Raw genomic sequence first — 17,646 nt, forward strand, 5'->3', positions numbered from 1 at the left:
CAAAAAAAGACAGATTTATATATGGAAAAATGTAATTTAAAAGAAAAATTTAGAAGAAGTAATAAAGCTAAATAATAAGAAATCGAGTAAAAAAAAGGGCATCCAATTAGGGCTAAAAAGGAACTTTTTATATGATAATTATTATTAAAAAGAAATTAAAAAAAAAACTTTGGCTGTCATGTTTGTCCTCGAAACATGCTCTTTGAAAAGCGATTAGCTGGATCGATCGCCTCCTTTGATCCTTTTTCCCGCATACATTCCGTCCTTATAAAGTCAATAAAATCCACATATATATATATATATATATATACACACGCTCTCCAAGTTTTCAGCATTAATATTGTTTATTTAATTTTGTGTAAATAAGATAAAAACATATACTCCCTCCGTTTCAAAATAATTGTTGTTTTAGAGTATTTCACATTTTTTAAGAAAAGACAGAAAAAGTCACATATACCCTTATTTAATGATAAAAACAATGTTACCATTAATAATTTATTAGAATTTAATAGGGATAAAATTGGAAACTATTATAAAAAAATGTCTTGAAAACGTAAAATGACAAATATTTTGAAACATGGAAAATAACCTAAAACTACAAATATTTTGAAACGGAGGGAGTATTTTACCAAAAAAAAGATAAAAAAACACACATATATATAGATGCATATACAATTTTATACAAATTTTTTATTCTATTGGACTGACAGCGAGTCCATCATCTCTTATACCCGAAAACTTCCAAACAAAGAGAATTAATGGAAATTAAAATTTGCAAAAGAATAATTTTCGTCTCTCTCCTCCCTCTCATAGACCTACATATATAAATATATATATATAATATAATAAATACATAAATAGCCCTTATCTTCTTCATGGGAATGATATCCTCTCCATACAACCATGCTTCTTCTCATATATAGATCACATCATCTCCTCTCCCTGGTATAACCCTTCTTGCTTCTCATCAGTACTTGTAATAACAATTCCTCTATATGGCATCATCATCATCATCATCATCGTCGTCATCAAAATTCACAAAGAAACCCATCATGGTTAATATAATTAACTATGGTTCCTCTTGAAACCCCATCTCTCTTCTTCACTCAAAGCGGCGGCGGCGGCGGCTTAATGGCCAGAATAAACAATCACGACCGTTCATCAGATTCCTCCACCGGAGATCTCCACTCGGTTTCCGATCCAACGGCTGATATTAACGGTACTAACCCTAGTAGCAATAACAATAATATTTCAGCGGCGGTTCGTACTCATCAAGAAGATTCAAGAACTAAGAAAGAAGATGGCGGAGTTGCTGTCTGTAATAACACGAAAACGCTAGCCACTGATCATGAGAAAGAAGATCAGAAAGATTGGCTCCGGTTAGGTATTGGTTCGGACACAGCGAAGCTCCGAGGTTGTACTGGTAATAATAATAATAACGGCCGTGATCCGGCGGCGGAGGAAGTGCGATCAGATCAAGGGTTGTTAGGGCTTAGTTTGTTCTCCTCATCTGCGACGGCGGCGGAGGCGGCAGATGTGGGTACGAGTCGTGTATTCCACGCGCCACCTCCTCACCCGAACCATCGATCGATGGTGACACGTGGTGAATCGTTTTATTACCACCAGCGAATGTTTCGGCCTCCGCCATTAACGTTGCATCACTACCCTTCATTTCTTTCTTCGCCGGGGATGCCGATGACGGGGCGGAATAATTTTGGACCGTCGTTAGGGGTTAATACTATCATTAATAGAGCAAGTTCGGATCTTAGGGTTGGGTGTCCACCGCGGAGACCATGTTCTGGTATTTGGTTTGTTCTTCGAGCTTCACAGATTCAGTAAGTTCTTGAATACTTTCTTATATATATATATATATATATAAATTTGTGTGTATATACTTTTTCTTCCTTTACTGACGTATGTATAGCTCTGATTTTGAATTGAGATTTGATTTATGAAGGGTTTGTTTTTTGGTCAACGCAGGGCGAAAGAACCGTTCTTGCCCCAAGTAAACAAAAGCTACTTGAGAATCAAGTAAGTAACCATTTCCATGTTCTCAATTATCTTTTTTTTTTGTTACGTTTATATTATTTGTTGTAAGCATTTCTGCGAAATCGTTCGTCGTGGCATTTCATATTCATGAATAATCTTTTTTTTTTTTTTTGTAAAAGGGATGGGAGTGTCACAGTTAGGTTGCTAATCAAGTATCTAATGAACAAGCTGCAGCTTGATAGTGAATCAGAGGTAACTTTCTAATCCAAACTCTTTTTTTTTTTTTTTGCTTTTAAATTTTGTTTTTGAATGGATTTAATTAGGATTATTAAAATTATATTCGAGGACAAGGGTTAGGTTGAAAATAACATCGGAACTAGATGCATTCAACCCATAGTGAGTTAGGTCACAAGTGTTTGATAAATTAGTGTAGTTATAATTATTGATATCATGTTTTATACCCTAAACGAACTCGGTAAGAGATCTAACATAGGAATTTTCCAACTATATGATCCTCTCAAAATCAGAATATACTTCACAATCTTCCTACTACAGAAAAAAAAACATATATATCTTATAAACTCAGTAACCTATGATAATTTCGGGGTTGTGCGGAAAGATCTGATTTTGAATATACATCCCCTTTCCAAATTTTAGATCCAAATTTGGGACAAAAAATATGTTTTGCGACCCGTTTCACCGATTGAACTATCAAAATTTGGGTTTAACAATATCAAAATTTGGGTTTAACAATATTACTCACTCAAAAGCATATTAATTTTTTTTTTAAACTAGTGTTTGAGTTAATCAAAGAAACATTCCAATGGCAGTGAATATCCACTCTTGTCGTTGCTTTGACCGGTCTCTATGCATGTCCTAATTTAGGTGCAATGTCCAAAACACATTTATTATGATTAAGGCTTTGGATTGAATCCACATGTATAATTTGGACTTTATAGCTACTCACTACATTATAATTACTGTAATTATAATTATTATAATTCTTTGGGAAATTGAACTTGAAAAGCCTTTTCATTCGAGTTATGCCTTAATTATTTCTAATAAATTTCGAAAACAACGTTTTTGGGTCATCAGGCATGCTTGCCTCGAAAGTAGCAGAGACCGCAAAAAGAATTATCTCAAATCAACCCCCAAAAGATTTCATGTGTATGTGTACGTATGCTATAGTAAAATATATTTTAAATTAAATATTGTATATATACAACAACCTAAGTATTTGCATGTTCCTATGAACCGTGGGCATGAAAACCTAACTCTAATGCTCGGAAATAATATGCAAAGCCACAAACTATGTTGCTTTTTACGACCCCTTAATCAATCTAAACCCTAAATTATATGTATTATTTAAAAATTAATTATGTTATTATTTTTACAATGATACCTACGACTCTTCAATTATGTGTATCCGTCCATGAGTGCGTGCCGTGTATATACATATACACACACACATATATACAAACCAACACATATATACAACTAAATCCATATTTCCTCTAAGGCTTACACTTTCAAATATCACATTCTCTAGAATATGCTTTGTTCACTCTCCCAAATAATAATTCATTTTAGATTTACAAATTGTGCCATTTAATATAACCTTATGATCGTGAATAGATTTTTCCTTCACTTAATCTTTTCTCATTTAGACCTCATCTCGATCAAACTATTGGAAATACTTAGTTTTTTTGTAAAATAAGATATTTTTTAATTATATATGGGTTGATTTCCTGGATCTTAATTCTAAAAAATAGCATCCCACGCATTTCGTTTAGAATCTCTCTAAGATATTAAAACTTTTAAATGATATCTCTCTTTCTAAGTCCAAGGGATATATATATATATAACAAAATTTAGAAAAATACATTAACTACGAGTCTCTACACATACACAAATACAACCTCAATATTAAAACGATGCACCATCTTATATACTTATGTTGATGTATATAAGTATATATATGTATGTATGTAGTGAAGGAAAATATTTTTACACGTGGCTCCGGTAGAGGTAGCTATAACGGTAATCTCATCCAATTTTTTTACAAGGAAGGTAAATAAATTAGAAAGTGTTCCAAATATAAAGCATTCTCTCTACCAAAAAAAAATAATTAAATAAAGCATTCGCATCGTATTATAATATCGCGAAGGTAGGTACCTACAAAATATAAGGAGTATGTGGCTTAAGAATATTTGTTTTCGAGTGCATGCATGGGGCCAAAGTGGTTTTATTATATGGAAAAATTAAGACCATATCCTTTAACAAAAAAAAAGAAAAGAAAGAGCGCATCACTGTAGAATATTTTCAGAGAGATATCCACTTTCATTGGATTTTTATATGGATTATTATAAATATCTCCAATAAACAACTCAAAAACCTGTTATTTATAAATTTTATACGTTTACATATTGAAATATTAAATTTTTATTTTATATTCGTAGAATTATCTTCTAACGATTCTGTATACATTTTACTTTTCTTTTCTTTTTAATCTCAATTATATTAGAAACATTTCTTCTATAAATCCTAATACTATTTTTTGCTAGATTTAATTAGTAATAACACAGCCAATCATATACATTACATCGGTATAAATAATTATTTGTAAATTATTAAACGCATAATTATATAGCTAACCATTTGTCACGTCACGTTGATGCCATGCTAAGGTCAGCTTTTTTATGCTATTTAATTTTATTTAAAAATTAAACGTCCCATCAAAAAATGTTTAAGTGGTGCACTTTGACGGAATTTAATTTTGGAAGACCTTATCATATATCTTCACCAACCAATCACGTTAAATTGGAGTAAAATAAAATTTTACTTTATAAAATAAAACTAAGGGTTACGGACTTTAACGTTGGAGGAAAGACGTACATGTTATACAGTTCAACAGCAGAATATATCACGTCTGTGTAAGCCATGCAGATGTAAAATTGCATGATTGGTGGCACATTTATGAATCGTACACACATGCATATCGAATCTTATTTTCTGTTAATGTCAAGAATATATGCGGTCTTTAACAAAAAAAAAAAAAGAATATATGCGGAATAAAACCTTATTGTGTTATTCATAAACAAAGAGTTTAAATCCTACTAATAAACTACAAACGAAAACTATATCTATAACACATCATGATAAAATATCAGAAATCCGTATATATCATCAAATAATTAATTATATAATTTTTAAGTTATTCATATGAAAAATTCACTTTATAATCTTTATAAAAAAAATTCACTTTATAAAGTATTATTTTTTGTTGAATCTTTATCAAGGGTTTTGTGTTTATCTAACGAAATTTTGAAATCATAGTCAGGGACGAATATAAAAGAATTTACTATTAAAACACTAATAAAACAATAGAAAATAAAGACTAATTTAATTTTATTGGAATACAGAAATAAAAATAATATCCTTTTTATTAATTTTATGTTAATTTAATTTAAATAATTAATAATAATAATAACATTCTTAGTTATATTGAGATAAGTTGAAACCAATATCAATCTAGATTCACAATAGGGGTCGAAATAAATTATTTCTTCAAAGAAATAAACTAGTTACACAATTATTTCCGTAAGATTTTTATTGGATTTCAATTTTATATTTTTTTTTTAAAAAGAGAGAAATGGAAAAAGGAAATGGGGCCTATGTCACGCCGGCCCTGTTGGGTAATAACTTGTCGCAAAGAAGACATAAAATGCATGTAATAAAAAGCGATTTGGTTTTTGTCAACATGGAAAAGAAATTGAAAAGATTCTCGATAATACTAATGGATGAAAGAATGGATGAATTATTTAAAAATATTATAAATTTTTTGTAGGGACAAAGTGTCAAAACCATAGTAGGAAAAGTGAGCTTTGTATAAGTAAGATGGACGTTACATGCGGGAAAAGTGAGCATTTTTAAAACTAGTAATTTAATTAATCAAACCAAATATTCAAATCTGAAAATACAAAAATATTGTCTACGTGATTAACGTAAATTTCCATCATCAACCATTTGTAATATCATTAGGGTAATTAGTACACATTAAGATTATGACCATATATGTATATATACAATACCCTTTTACGAGTAAACATGCATGCATGATATGAAGATGAATATATATGTACTTGTGTACATATCTATTTAAATATGAATTCCGATTACGTGAAGGCTAATATTAACTTAATATTCTAATAGGATAGGCACATGTACAAGTGTTGACGTTTCCTCTAAGAAATTTCTAAATGTGTAGTTTTTTTTTTGTTAGTCAATGTTAAGATGGTATAACATATATATATATATATATATATATATATATATATATATGTGTGTGTGTGTGTGTGTGAATGTATATGCATATATGTTTATGTACTAAATCATAGAGTTTTGACAATTGTTTTTAATGGATGAATAATGGAAACAGATAGAGATAAGATGCAGAGGGCAACGATTATTGCCGATCTTGACTATTCAACATGTAAGAGATACAATATGGAGACCATCATCATCATCACCATCATCATCATCATCATCATCACCCTCCTCTTTCACTTTGCTTCCCGAATCAACTACTGATCACGTCATGATCTTGCATTATGGCAGGAGTCCTTGATTATTCACACTTTTTGATCCACCATGGAGATTCAGAATATATACCCTCAAGAGAAAAAAACAACAAAAGAAAAAAAAATATATGAATCAATGTATATCTATGATCTCATTATTAAGTTATTGATCGAGTTCATCCATCTTTTGTTTTCTTCTCAAAAGCTCTCTTTTCATATCAATTCTTATCATTATTACTAAAATAGTTGTGCTTGTTTCTGTGCCTTTTATATATATATATATACCCAAATGAATTTCGGGAAAAAAAAAAGATAAAAACTGAATCCTCTATTGTTCTTTAGTGAATATTTTATATTTTTGTAACTCGAAATATAAAAGACTTAATATCCTATTCTAAACAAATTAACTGATACGTTGTCTCCTATAATAGAGATTAACGCCCATTAATCATTAATTTACAGATGACTGAATTTAGATTTTGATGTCATACTAAAGGGCGAAAATGGTGGAAAAGGATGATAAAACAAGCAAGACAGAGAAAATTGAAAGAAAAAAAACTTAATTTATTTCATTATACACAAAAATTCATTTTTACCTCCATAAACGTAAGATTACGGGATGCTAATATTTGTTACAAGGGCTCATGGAATCCATTAGTAGTGCTAATTACCTATTAAGTGTTGTAAAAAAAAAACTCGCATGTCAGTGATGTCACGACTGGAAAAAAAATGCCACGTGTTAGATGCATAATGGGTTGCATTGGAATGTTAGCTGGGCCGATATTCTTTATTGGGCCTTGTGGATACACTAAAGACCCTCTCCTTGATCCAGAGGATTTTCTCTATCGTCTTCTTCGCCGGTTGGTCAGTGAAACCTCTTGAGATCCCGACAACTTCGATCTCTATGTCGTGAAGATCTTATAAAAGCTTCTTCAATGGCGTCTGATTCAGATCTCTTTATACATTCCGTGTTTCAGATTTTCTAGGAATAGAAACGGATTAGGTATTAACATTAAAAAAAAAAACGGTATGTTTCCTGTTCGAATCCCACGTATGAAACATGCCCCAAGAATTACCAAAAGGAAATTGAAAAATGAAAAACCCATCTCATGGTTTTCGTAATATAACAATGGAGTATAAATACAAAATAAAATCCTATATATCTGCAGCCTTTATCCTTGTATATGAGTGTATGGACCCCTCTACAATGGCATAAATGTTTCTACAATGGAGAAGAAGAAAGGATAGATGCTGAGGAAATGGCCAAAAAAAGTCTGAATCTTTACGCGAATTCCCGACTTTTTTCCGAACAATTCGCTTTATCTACAACCTTGGGTACGTACCCTTCTCCTACAACTTGTCTGCGATTCTGCCGAGAGCATCAGCCAGCTTGTTGAGGACAGCAACTAAGCTATCTCCAAAGTCTTTCCGTTGTTCCCTGTCTTGTCTTAAGTTCGAGTTCTGAGCCTCGAGCTGTGTTGCCAACATTTTACCGCTTCTTTCTAACACGTCTATTAGCTGATGCTGCATACTGTTTGCTTCTTCCTCTTCTTCTTGTTTGTCGGGTTCTTCTTGCCTTTTTCGCTTTCTCTGCTCTTGAGATGTTGAATCGGCTTCTGCGTTCTTTTCCGGGCGTCTCTCGTTCGTTTTACCTGCAATGTCCAAATGATTCCAAACGATTCTCGTTGAATTTGGAAGAGAAGGCAAGAGGAAGATTTCCGCACTTAAAAGGAAACGTTCCATATGCAGATACTACTAAGCCGATCATCGAGAAAAGAACGGTTTGACATTGTTAAACCCATATTTTTTCGCTGTCGTGAAAGTTATGAAAGAAAACTGAGTTGAGTAAACTAATGAAACGTCTATGGCGGAACACTTTCACGCAGATATTTCTTTCTTGTTCGGATCAAATGGGACAGTAAGTGTCTTTTTTTCCAATCATTTGCAAACTGAGTGGAAACATGGTATACCCTTCATGAGAGCAGCTTACAAACATTTGGTTCCGACAACAGAGATGAGAACAAAACCAGAAAACTGTAGTTTAATTCTTTGCGAAATCACAAGCATGTTTGATCAAAATCAAACCGAAATGTAATGGCAAAGACAGAGACTTTCCCACTTGCAACAACTTTGGAATTCGATGGCATTTGAGTATCATAGAACAGAACAGAGAAGAACAAAACCTTTACCTGCTCCTGAAGCTGCTTGGTAGTCCTTCTCTGCAATGGTTTTTTTGGCAAAAGAAGTCATCAGAATTTGAGTTATTGCATATGAACTGTTTCCTGTCCTCTTCAGACAAAACCCAAGAACAGAACATCGATAACCATTGTTAGAACAATTGGGTTGTTCTTGAAATTTACCCGAAACCGATAGAGGCACCGCCGTCGGAATCGCCTTCGCCGGCTCCTCCTGCTCGACGAAATCAGAGAACAAACCTTCCTCCGCCGCGGTGCTCCGACCACTGTCGAATACCGGCTCTGATTTCTCCACCGACGTCGACGCCGGAGCTAGGGCAAGAACCAGAGCCGCCTCCACCGCCACCGCCGGAGGGATTGCGCCGCCGTCGAGGATGTCGTAGACCTCCTTGTCGAAAAACCCAGGAAGCTTCCTCTCCCTCCTGAGATCGTTCCTCATCACCCAGAACGATTCCGTCTCGTCCTTAATCTGGGACTCCCACTCCTTGATCTTCTTGAAATCGCCGGCGAGATTGCTCCATCTTTTCCGGCATTGTACGGGCCCGCGATTCACGCCGTGACGCTTGCAGTACGAAGAGACAGATGCCCACTTCGGCTCCACTTGACCCGGCGACCCCAATCCCATGCCCGACCCGACAGCACGACCACGTCGAACTCTGTTCTCGGCCACTCTCTTCCCCTGTATCAGCACTAGGATCTCCTGTCTTGTCCACCGAGGAAGTCTCGCCGTCTTAATGCCGTCATCTCCTCCGCCGCTTCCGCCGTCATTCTTCGCCGACACACGGCTCTCTCCTCTTCCGCCGCCGCCGGCCACATAGATGACGCCGTTAGCGTCGCCGTCAACGGCGCTCGTACCTAAGCTCAGCTGTTCCTGAGCCATTGAAGCGAAAAAATAAAGTATTTTTTTATTTCTCTCCGTAACGGCGTTAGAACGTAACGGCGTTTTGGTGAGAAGGCCCGTTACGGCGTCTCTCTTAATCCTCAGCTCCGTAGAAGAAAGAGAGAGAGAGGGGGAAAGGAAAAATGTAAGAGAATGATTTGTGAGATTATTATGTTTTTTTTACTGGGTAATACTGTAGATGTATTGACCCTTAACAAAGGGATGATTATTACTTTAATTGTGCGATTAGCGCATAATCAATGTGAATTATAATCTATAAATCCCTCAGTCTAAATGGGGATTTCTTACTTGGAATAGGGTTTGCTTTCTGATTTTGGATTGTCACATCATCTCCCACGAACAAAATCGATCTCTATATACATCAATAAAATTATTTTGTTAATTTTATATACTGATTTCGAAATAGTTTTGTATTATTTTCTTTATAAAAATATTTTGTTAATTTTACATTTATTGTTCTCTCTCTCCAATATATTTTGTGTCGTATAAAATATTTTTTTCACAAAATGTCTCATTTTATAAAGGCAAAGGATTAACTAAACTCTTTTCTTTTCTTTTATTTTATGGATCTCCCCACCATATTCAACACACTTTAATTAATAAAAAAATAATATATATATATACACATATATGTTTTATAAATTTAATAATAATTAACATAGGAAAATCACTGAATAGTTATCTTTTTTATAAGACGAGGGCCTCATAATTATGATTATCCCTCATAATTTATATATACTTAGAAATTAAATCTGATGTTGAATTTGATCCAAGGGTATACATAAAACACAAAAATCTAAATTTGAATTTGATTTACAAATGAACTCCAAATATCGGTAAAAGATATAATTCTGAATCCAAAATGAGAAAACCCTCCTGTTTATTCATTTCAGGAGTCATATAGAATCTTATGGAATGTTTTCTGATAAATAAAAGCAGTATTATAAATTTCTAACCAAAATATTTATAACATTCTTGTTTAATAATTTTGTAGGGCTAAATATTTATTTTGTATATAGTTAGAGATTTGAATATATATATATATATATGCGTGTGTGTGTGTTTGTTTGTTTTCTTGTGACCTAAAATAATAGGGTAAATTGTCCATAATTGGATTTGTATATTTGTTTTACTTTCTCATGTAAAAAATGGTAAAATATAGGTTAAAAAAAGCCACTTTAAAAAGATTCACGAAAGTTTAATCGAAACAAAATCTAATTGGCAGCGCTGGTTATAACTTTTACATGCATGTAGTTTACATATATAGGCAGTGAAAATATTGATGATGGAAATTTAATTAGTATGGTGATCAAATATATATTATATTTTTTTGGATCATATAATATATGTTCGAATTAAGCTGTCAATCTGACTTAATCCCAATAAAAATCTATATTTAATCGTACTTAAAATATCCCAATATGAGATCAGAGACAGAGAGAGGAATCATGAGAAAGGTTTGGCGATATGTTTGAGAATAACAAAACACGTTATAAACGTATATAAAACTACACAACAAAAATAATTTACTATATTGAATTTTAATATTTTATATATATATATATATATATATCCAAATTTATATTTTAATAATTACACTCGGTAAGGCAGTCCAATACTTGCGTTAAACACAACGATAGAGGAAACTAATTGTTGAAGATAGCATGATAAAACTTTCATGTTAATTATAATTAATAGATAATTATTATTGATTAAGGGGAAGGAGCCCTTAAAAAGCCCTAAAGGGCATTTAATTAATTGTGCCCCCACACCATCACTAACTCAAAATAATTTCCGACGGCTTTTGATTTTTCCCCTTATTTATCATCACTCAAAAGTCTTATCTCTAAGTTATAAAATTTAATCATTTGTTATTGTTTTCTAATCCTTAATTAATGGCTAATGGTTGATTATGCATGCATGGACCCTGCCCCCTCCTTAAAAGCCACTTTTTATTTCATCCGTATACGTCTACCCGTCTATTCCCTATGCATATATGACCCTTCTCATCTTTTGTTTCTTTTTATTAAAATTCATAATTTCAATATATATATATATATATATGGAAACAGATAGAGATAAGATGCAGAGGGCAACGATTATTGCCGATCTTGACTATTCAACATGTAAGAGATACAATATGGAGACCATCATCATCATCACCATCATCATCATCATAAATCGGCTCTACATAATCAAATCGATGATTACACGACTTATTTGATATCAAATTATATATTCTTATTAAAATTTTATAATTTCAAAATATATATTTCTAAACATTTATTTGTATTGATCAATCAATAAATGCAATAGACTCTACAAGAATCGTGTTGAATATAGTATAAGTAATAGGCAAATAATATTATATATTTGTTTAGGTTAGGACATAATTAAATAACTACTATTAGTGGTTTCCCTCGTGTCTAGGTCTATGTCTATATCCTTTTTTCTTTGATACGATGCCTTTGATACGACTTATTATATAACCGAAATATATACTTTTTATTTGCTAGATTTTACAAACTATAAGGACGTTTGATTTCATTTAAAGGGTTGCTTTCAATATGTTTAGTTAAGAAAACATTTATGTCATATTTTAGTTTCTAAACTCAAATCTCCAATTTATTTTTTAATAATAGCTTATAATTTTTGTTATGTTTAAGTTCGTTTATTTTTCATTTTTTATTTTTTTATAAAATATATTTATTCAATTTTTATATGAATTTTAAGATATGTTCAGATTTAACTTTTAAAAAAGATAATTTTAATCGTAATTTTATATTCAATTTAGATTTAGTTAATTTAATTTTCAAAAATCATATTCAATTACATCTTAATTTTGATTCAATTGGGTTACAAAATGCAAGGAAATACCAATTCTGCGTTAAACTTATTTCCTTATGGTATTTTCTTTATAAAAAAAAATTACTATATATCACATATATTATTAAAATATCCAAAATTATATCCCAATATGTCACGAACCAAGTTTTTAATTCATGATCATTCATCTATAAATTTTGAATGTTTAAATTTTAGGTATCCAAAAAATATTTTCGGATATTTACAGATCTTGAAAATCTAAATTTATAAAAAAGGTTAAGAGTAATTTTGTAAATTATAATTAAATTTTTAAATTTTAAAAATTAAGAATAATTTCATCAATTTTTGAACACTTATAAAAAAATCATCTTATTTTTACAAATCCGAGGTCTCGTTACTTTTATACCTCTACCTTACTAGTTTATTAGGCACATACCTCTGCAGTGGTATACACCCGTGAATAAATAAAAAAAATCATTGCAAAACAATTTTTTTTATATGATTGGTTAAAATAAATTCCATCTACTAAAACACTTGGAATTCAAATAACGATAATCCATATAACATTTATCTAAAATAAATATAAATTAGATGGAAAATAATATGTGTATATATATATATATATAGTTATATACACAAATAGTATTTAAATAAATGGAAGGCAAGGGAAGAAGGAAAAAGAAAAAAGAGACAGAGAGAGAAAGGTGAGGAAAGAGTCAAGAATGGGGTTAGTACGACGTCGCATTCACTCCTTTGTTTTGTTTCACGTGTGCCCTTCCGTCCTCCCTTGTGGCTATTTATTTGTTCTGCCTCTTGTCCTTTTTTTGCTAGGCTAAAATTTCATTTCATTTTTTATTTTAAAATTTATTTTTTTTCCGTCATCTTGCATTAGGATACCCTAAAATTTGAAAAGAACTACATTTTACTTCATTTTCTTGGTAAAAAGACACAGACATTTTAGTGCAAATTTCAATATGGGATTGATTAATGCTTTATAAATAAATAACCTATAATTACGGATTTCTAATTTGAATTATTATGGCTACTATTTGGTTTGTGAAATAAGAGTGTCATTTTGGCTTATATAAGATAACTGTCCATTGATCGCTTAATTTAATCTTAAAAAAAATCGTATCAATCCGATTTAAAATGTCGTTCGCTTCCAATACAACAATATATATTCGGTCCGATTTTGCATATGCGAACCGATATACCTACGTACCAACCACAAAATTGAACCCAATCAGGTTTAATCGAACCGAGCTAAAGTTAGTATGCTTTCCGTTTGGTTCGATTCTTCTTAACCAGAATTAACCGAAATTAAAGTAAATAGAACCAAATACCCCCGTTAAAAAAAAAATTCCCACAAATTAAAATTTTATTTTACTAAAAAATAAATAAATCTGAGCTTTACTCCAAATCGAAATAGAAAATAAAAAAAAAATCTCAGCTTTACTCACTGCATTTCCATTCCCAAAATCTCTGATTTCGCTTAGACCCAAATGCCCAAAATCAAGGTTCACCAAAGCAAGTCCATAGGATCAAATCAAGAAGAATGCATTCACTGAAAGTTGTGAGCAAATTGAATCCTAGAGAGTGTGTAGGAGAATGATGTCATGCAATCCTTCAACCCTGAAAATGTTACCTTTGTTTCTCCCCACATGTACTCTCATATTAACAAAGTTTTTCCAAACTCATCACACATGGGGATGGGGGTGCTTCCTGCAACATAGACGAGATAGGGACAAGGAGGGTCACATTTTCCATGTATTTTAACAGCTTTTTAGCACATGAATCTTTCCCATGCAAAATAACTTACCATCACTTTGGGTAGAGGATGTCATAGTGGCCCGGACGGTACAGGAAGGTGATGAAGGGGGTGACCGTCGTCTCTGCTTTCTCGTTCGCACCGAGAGGAATGAAGTCATGATGATTAACAGTGAGGCTTCCACTGTCACAGGAGCTGCGGTCGAGGTAGACTACTCGGATTGGAACCCCGAGTGCATCCGACAGGGCGGTAATGTGGATATGGTCACTCTCCTCCCCCATTGGTTCCACTGATGACTTGCAAAACTATGCAAAAAACCCCCATTTGCTAAAACTATAAGAAACAGAAATAAAACTTGCCAAAAGCTTTAACTACAAAGGCTTTACATCTTTTGCCGGCAATCAGTTTAGACAGAGACTTTTAGTTTATTTGCCAATGCATTTAGACATAACATTTAGTTTATTTCGGTGTCCCAAGTTCCACATTGATATATTATCTGTTTCAGCAGAGATTACGGGAATATATAAGAGTGAAGCGAAGTTTCAGATTCAATCATGGAAATAGCAAGAAGATATGTTGACCTCTTTCTGTACTATGCACGAACCTGGTCAACTGTAGTGTTCGATAATCCCACTATGAAGGGCTCAAAAAATTCTGCACGCTTTCGTATTTCACCAGCAGTAACAAATCTGAAAAACATAACAACTAAGAAACCCGAACGGTCAAAAATATTCACTCGATCAAAATCGAAATGGACACAGAATTCTAGAGCAACTTACTATAGTCGGATACTGACTGATCTCTACTTCTGTTTACGAGTTCGTCATGGCTGAAAAAGGAAAAAATCAGAAGGAAGGGATACTGTTAGTGAAAACACTTGCGACCTTGTGGATTCAGAACTTATCCACAAAAAATCTGCCAAATGGAATCAATTAAGGTGAAACCATCCATTAATATAACACAGTCAAGAAACACAGTGCCGTACTTTATAGACTCCTCACTCCCTTGGAGAATGCTATCAAGTTGCTCGAGGAACAACTGGACAACCAAAACATGAAAACAAGTTTAGATAACAGCGACACCTTAAAACACATCAAATCAAACCATCAAAGAAATGAAGAAAATAAAATTTCAAAACTGCAAAGATTATCATTTTCAATACAACCCTAACTCCAATGAATAAGTACACAAAAACACTCAGTGTCCAATTCACAACGGGACAATGCAGAAGGAATGTGATAAAAATGTCATTGAGGGTGATTTCCGGAGAGGATCCACTTACAGGGCTGATGGTATTAACAACATATAGAATTGGACAATGAATGCCACTTACCGCAAAGAAGTCTTCAAATGTGAAATCAGTATAACCTAAGCTCTGGAGTGTTTTTCTACATTCCTCAACATTAAGCTTGATACGGTCAACTTCTGCACGATCTTGGGTTTCAAGAACATGCTCCTATGAGTAAAGGGAGAATAATTGGTTAATGATAACATTCAGGCCTAGCTAAAAGAGCAAGATTAAGAGTCATGAACAGATAAAGAACAACTGGATTTCAAAAAGACATTGCGAGAACATACAAGGTAAGAGAACATAAAACTTCGGAAGAAGCAATTCCCATCCCCTCGAGTTCGCCTGATGGCGGCATATTGACTGCCTAGTATCTACAAAATATTGAGGATAAGATAACAACCTTATCAAAAGGAGACTGAAAGAAAGGAAGGAAAGGCATGAAAAGAAATGATTATGAAACCTTTATCTTCTCCAGCAAAATGGGACTTCCAGATTGGTATTCTGCAGCTAAACTAGAGAGAGGTTCCTGCATGCCATTCAATCAAGATTCAAGTCATGAAATTTCAAGGGCAATTCAGAAAAAGATCACTCTTGGACACGATATTAGAGAGAAACAATAGATGTACACAGATCCCAGAAAGGAAAACTGCGTGAATGAAGGCGGAGACAAACGGAAGCAATGTTACAGTAAACTAAATAATCTTTGCGCCTCTAAACAGAAGCAAGATGTCAGTTGCTTGGATGAAACTAAAGAAAAGACAAGAGAACAAAGCAGGAACACTTCTCTTCCATGAGACAGGACACGCATAAAGACACAACCAAACAAGATCAGAAGAGCGGAATACACGGGAAATCAAAGAAGGCCAACAAAGCAGCTGCATGTAAAATGGCAAGGAAGCAAAACATAACACCGTCTATTCAGTTTATTACTCAGACCTTGTCACCAACATATGGGACTTTCGCAGTTTGATCCTCTTGAAAAGAGAGTTCTTCGCCTGAACAATTCGGCCATTCTTCTTCACCCTTAAGTTCTGAAATGGAAGCTACAGATTCCGCTTCAACCTTCATAACATCATCTTGATTCTGCATCGTCACTTAAGCCCAAACTACAGATTCGTTTCGCTTAGTTTGATCTGAAAATACTAAGATCGTTCGAACAAATCAGACAAACCCAATGATTCCTTCAGACCCGCTATTTATCTGTAATAAACAAATCGAAACAAACCCAGAATTCCACGTTTTCTAATCAGACAGTGAGAGAAACTGCAAACACGATTCTTTTCTTAGCGACACAGATCCTAAACCTAAACTACTCGAAATCGTGATGATAATTCTTTCGGATAACATCAAAAACATCAAATTGGCAATCGAAAATCGACGAATCTGAACATAATGTGTACAGAAACAAGAATCGGAGATCGACAAGAAATCAATGGCGGACTTACGAACCATGGAGAAATGATTACCTGAAACCAGATCGCTGGACCTTAGATTTTCTTTCTCGTCTTTCTTTGGATTCTCTCGGAGTGAGCCCTAATTTCAAGCGAGTGGAGACTCTGCTTCTGAACGGGTAAAAATCCAAGGGAAAAAAAAGAAAAGAAACGGAAAGTTCTTTTGAAGGCAAACAAAAACGCCTTAGCTTTTTTTATTTTTCTTTCTGAAATTGGTGAAACCGATTCTTGATGAAGTAACTAGTATAGTGCAAGGGTAAAAGCGTAAAAGTACTGAAAGGTGCTTTGATTGGATGGAAGAAGCATAATTGCAAAAAGGGCCCTGTACTATCTCAATTATACAAATGACCTCCTTATTTTTATTTAATTCACATTGTACCCATTTTCTTGTACATATTGCCAAAAAAAGATGGTGAGGTTTTCACTGTTCCAAAACATAATTTTAGGAGAAAATTATTGATATTATAGGGTACGATAATTAGAGAAACGGACCATATAATTTAAGCCTTAGGCCTAACATAAAACACAATAGCTTTCGTTGACCGCTAAAAAGTTGTGATACTATCGAAATCGAATTGGTTTAGCTTTGAATGGCCTTGTTTGACCTATATATATATATATATATATATATGTATATTCATGAAT

At 33.2% G+C, this 17,646-nt stretch overlaps 3 protein-coding genes across 6 annotated transcripts; 1 reads left to right on the plus strand and 2 right to left on the minus strand.

Annotated features, from left to right (window-relative positions):
- The first annotated feature begins 1,117 nt into the window (after positions 1–1,117).
- LOC104814204 lies at positions 1,118–6,676 on the plus strand. The gene is made up of 4 exons (XM_010542128.1): positions 1,118–1,835; positions 1,981–2,031; positions 2,169–2,241; positions 6,428–6,676. Exons 1-4 carry the CDS (start codon positions 1,132–1,134, stop codon positions 6,614–6,616), a joined length of 1,017 nt encoding a protein of 338 aa, XP_010540430.1. The 5' UTR covers positions 1,118–1,131; the 3' UTR covers positions 6,617–6,676.
- Positions 6,677–7,653: 977 nt separating this feature from the next.
- On the minus strand, positions 7,654–9,800 carry LOC104814208 (trihelix transcription factor ASR3-like). Its single transcript, XM_010542138.2, has 3 exons — positions 8,930–9,800; positions 8,759–8,788; positions 7,654–8,221 (listed from the first exon to the last, which is right to left on the minus strand). The coding sequence occupies exons 1-3, from the start codon at positions 9,642–9,644 to the stop codon at positions 7,920–7,922; spliced, it is 1,047 nt and encodes a 348-aa protein (XP_010540440.1). The 5' UTR covers positions 9,645–9,800; the 3' UTR covers positions 7,654–7,919.
- Positions 9,801–13,919: 4,119 nt separating this feature from the next.
- LOC104814207 (ubiquitin thioesterase otubain-like) lies at positions 13,920–17,213 on the minus strand. 4 transcript variants are annotated; one of them, XM_010542137.2, is made up of 10 exons: positions 17,017–17,213; positions 16,487–16,656; positions 16,011–16,076; positions 15,838–15,921; positions 15,593–15,715; positions 15,245–15,297; positions 15,039–15,088; positions 14,864–14,964; positions 14,311–14,564; positions 13,920–14,213 (listed from the first exon to the last, which is right to left on the minus strand). In XM_010542137.2, exons 2-9 carry the CDS (start codon positions 16,637–16,639, stop codon positions 14,313–14,315), a joined length of 882 nt encoding a protein of 293 aa, XP_010540439.1. In that variant the 5' UTR covers positions 16,640–16,656; positions 17,017–17,213; the 3' UTR covers positions 13,920–14,213; positions 14,311–14,312. The 4 variants fall into 4 exon arrangements, with proteins under 4 accessions (XP_010540439.1, XP_010540438.1, XP_010540437.1 ...); XM_010542136.2 differs by having other exon boundaries at positions 16,487–16,683; XM_010542135.2 differs by having other exon boundaries at positions 16,487–16,750.
- Positions 17,214–17,646: the final 433 nt, after the last annotated feature.

Source organism: Tarenaya hassleriana, unplaced genomic scaffold (assembly GCF_000463585.1).
Source record: "Tarenaya hassleriana unplaced genomic scaffold, ASM46358v1 Cleome21, whole genome shotgun sequence".
Classification (NCBI taxonomy): Eukaryota; Viridiplantae; Streptophyta; class Magnoliopsida; order Brassicales; family Cleomaceae; genus Tarenaya; species Tarenaya hassleriana.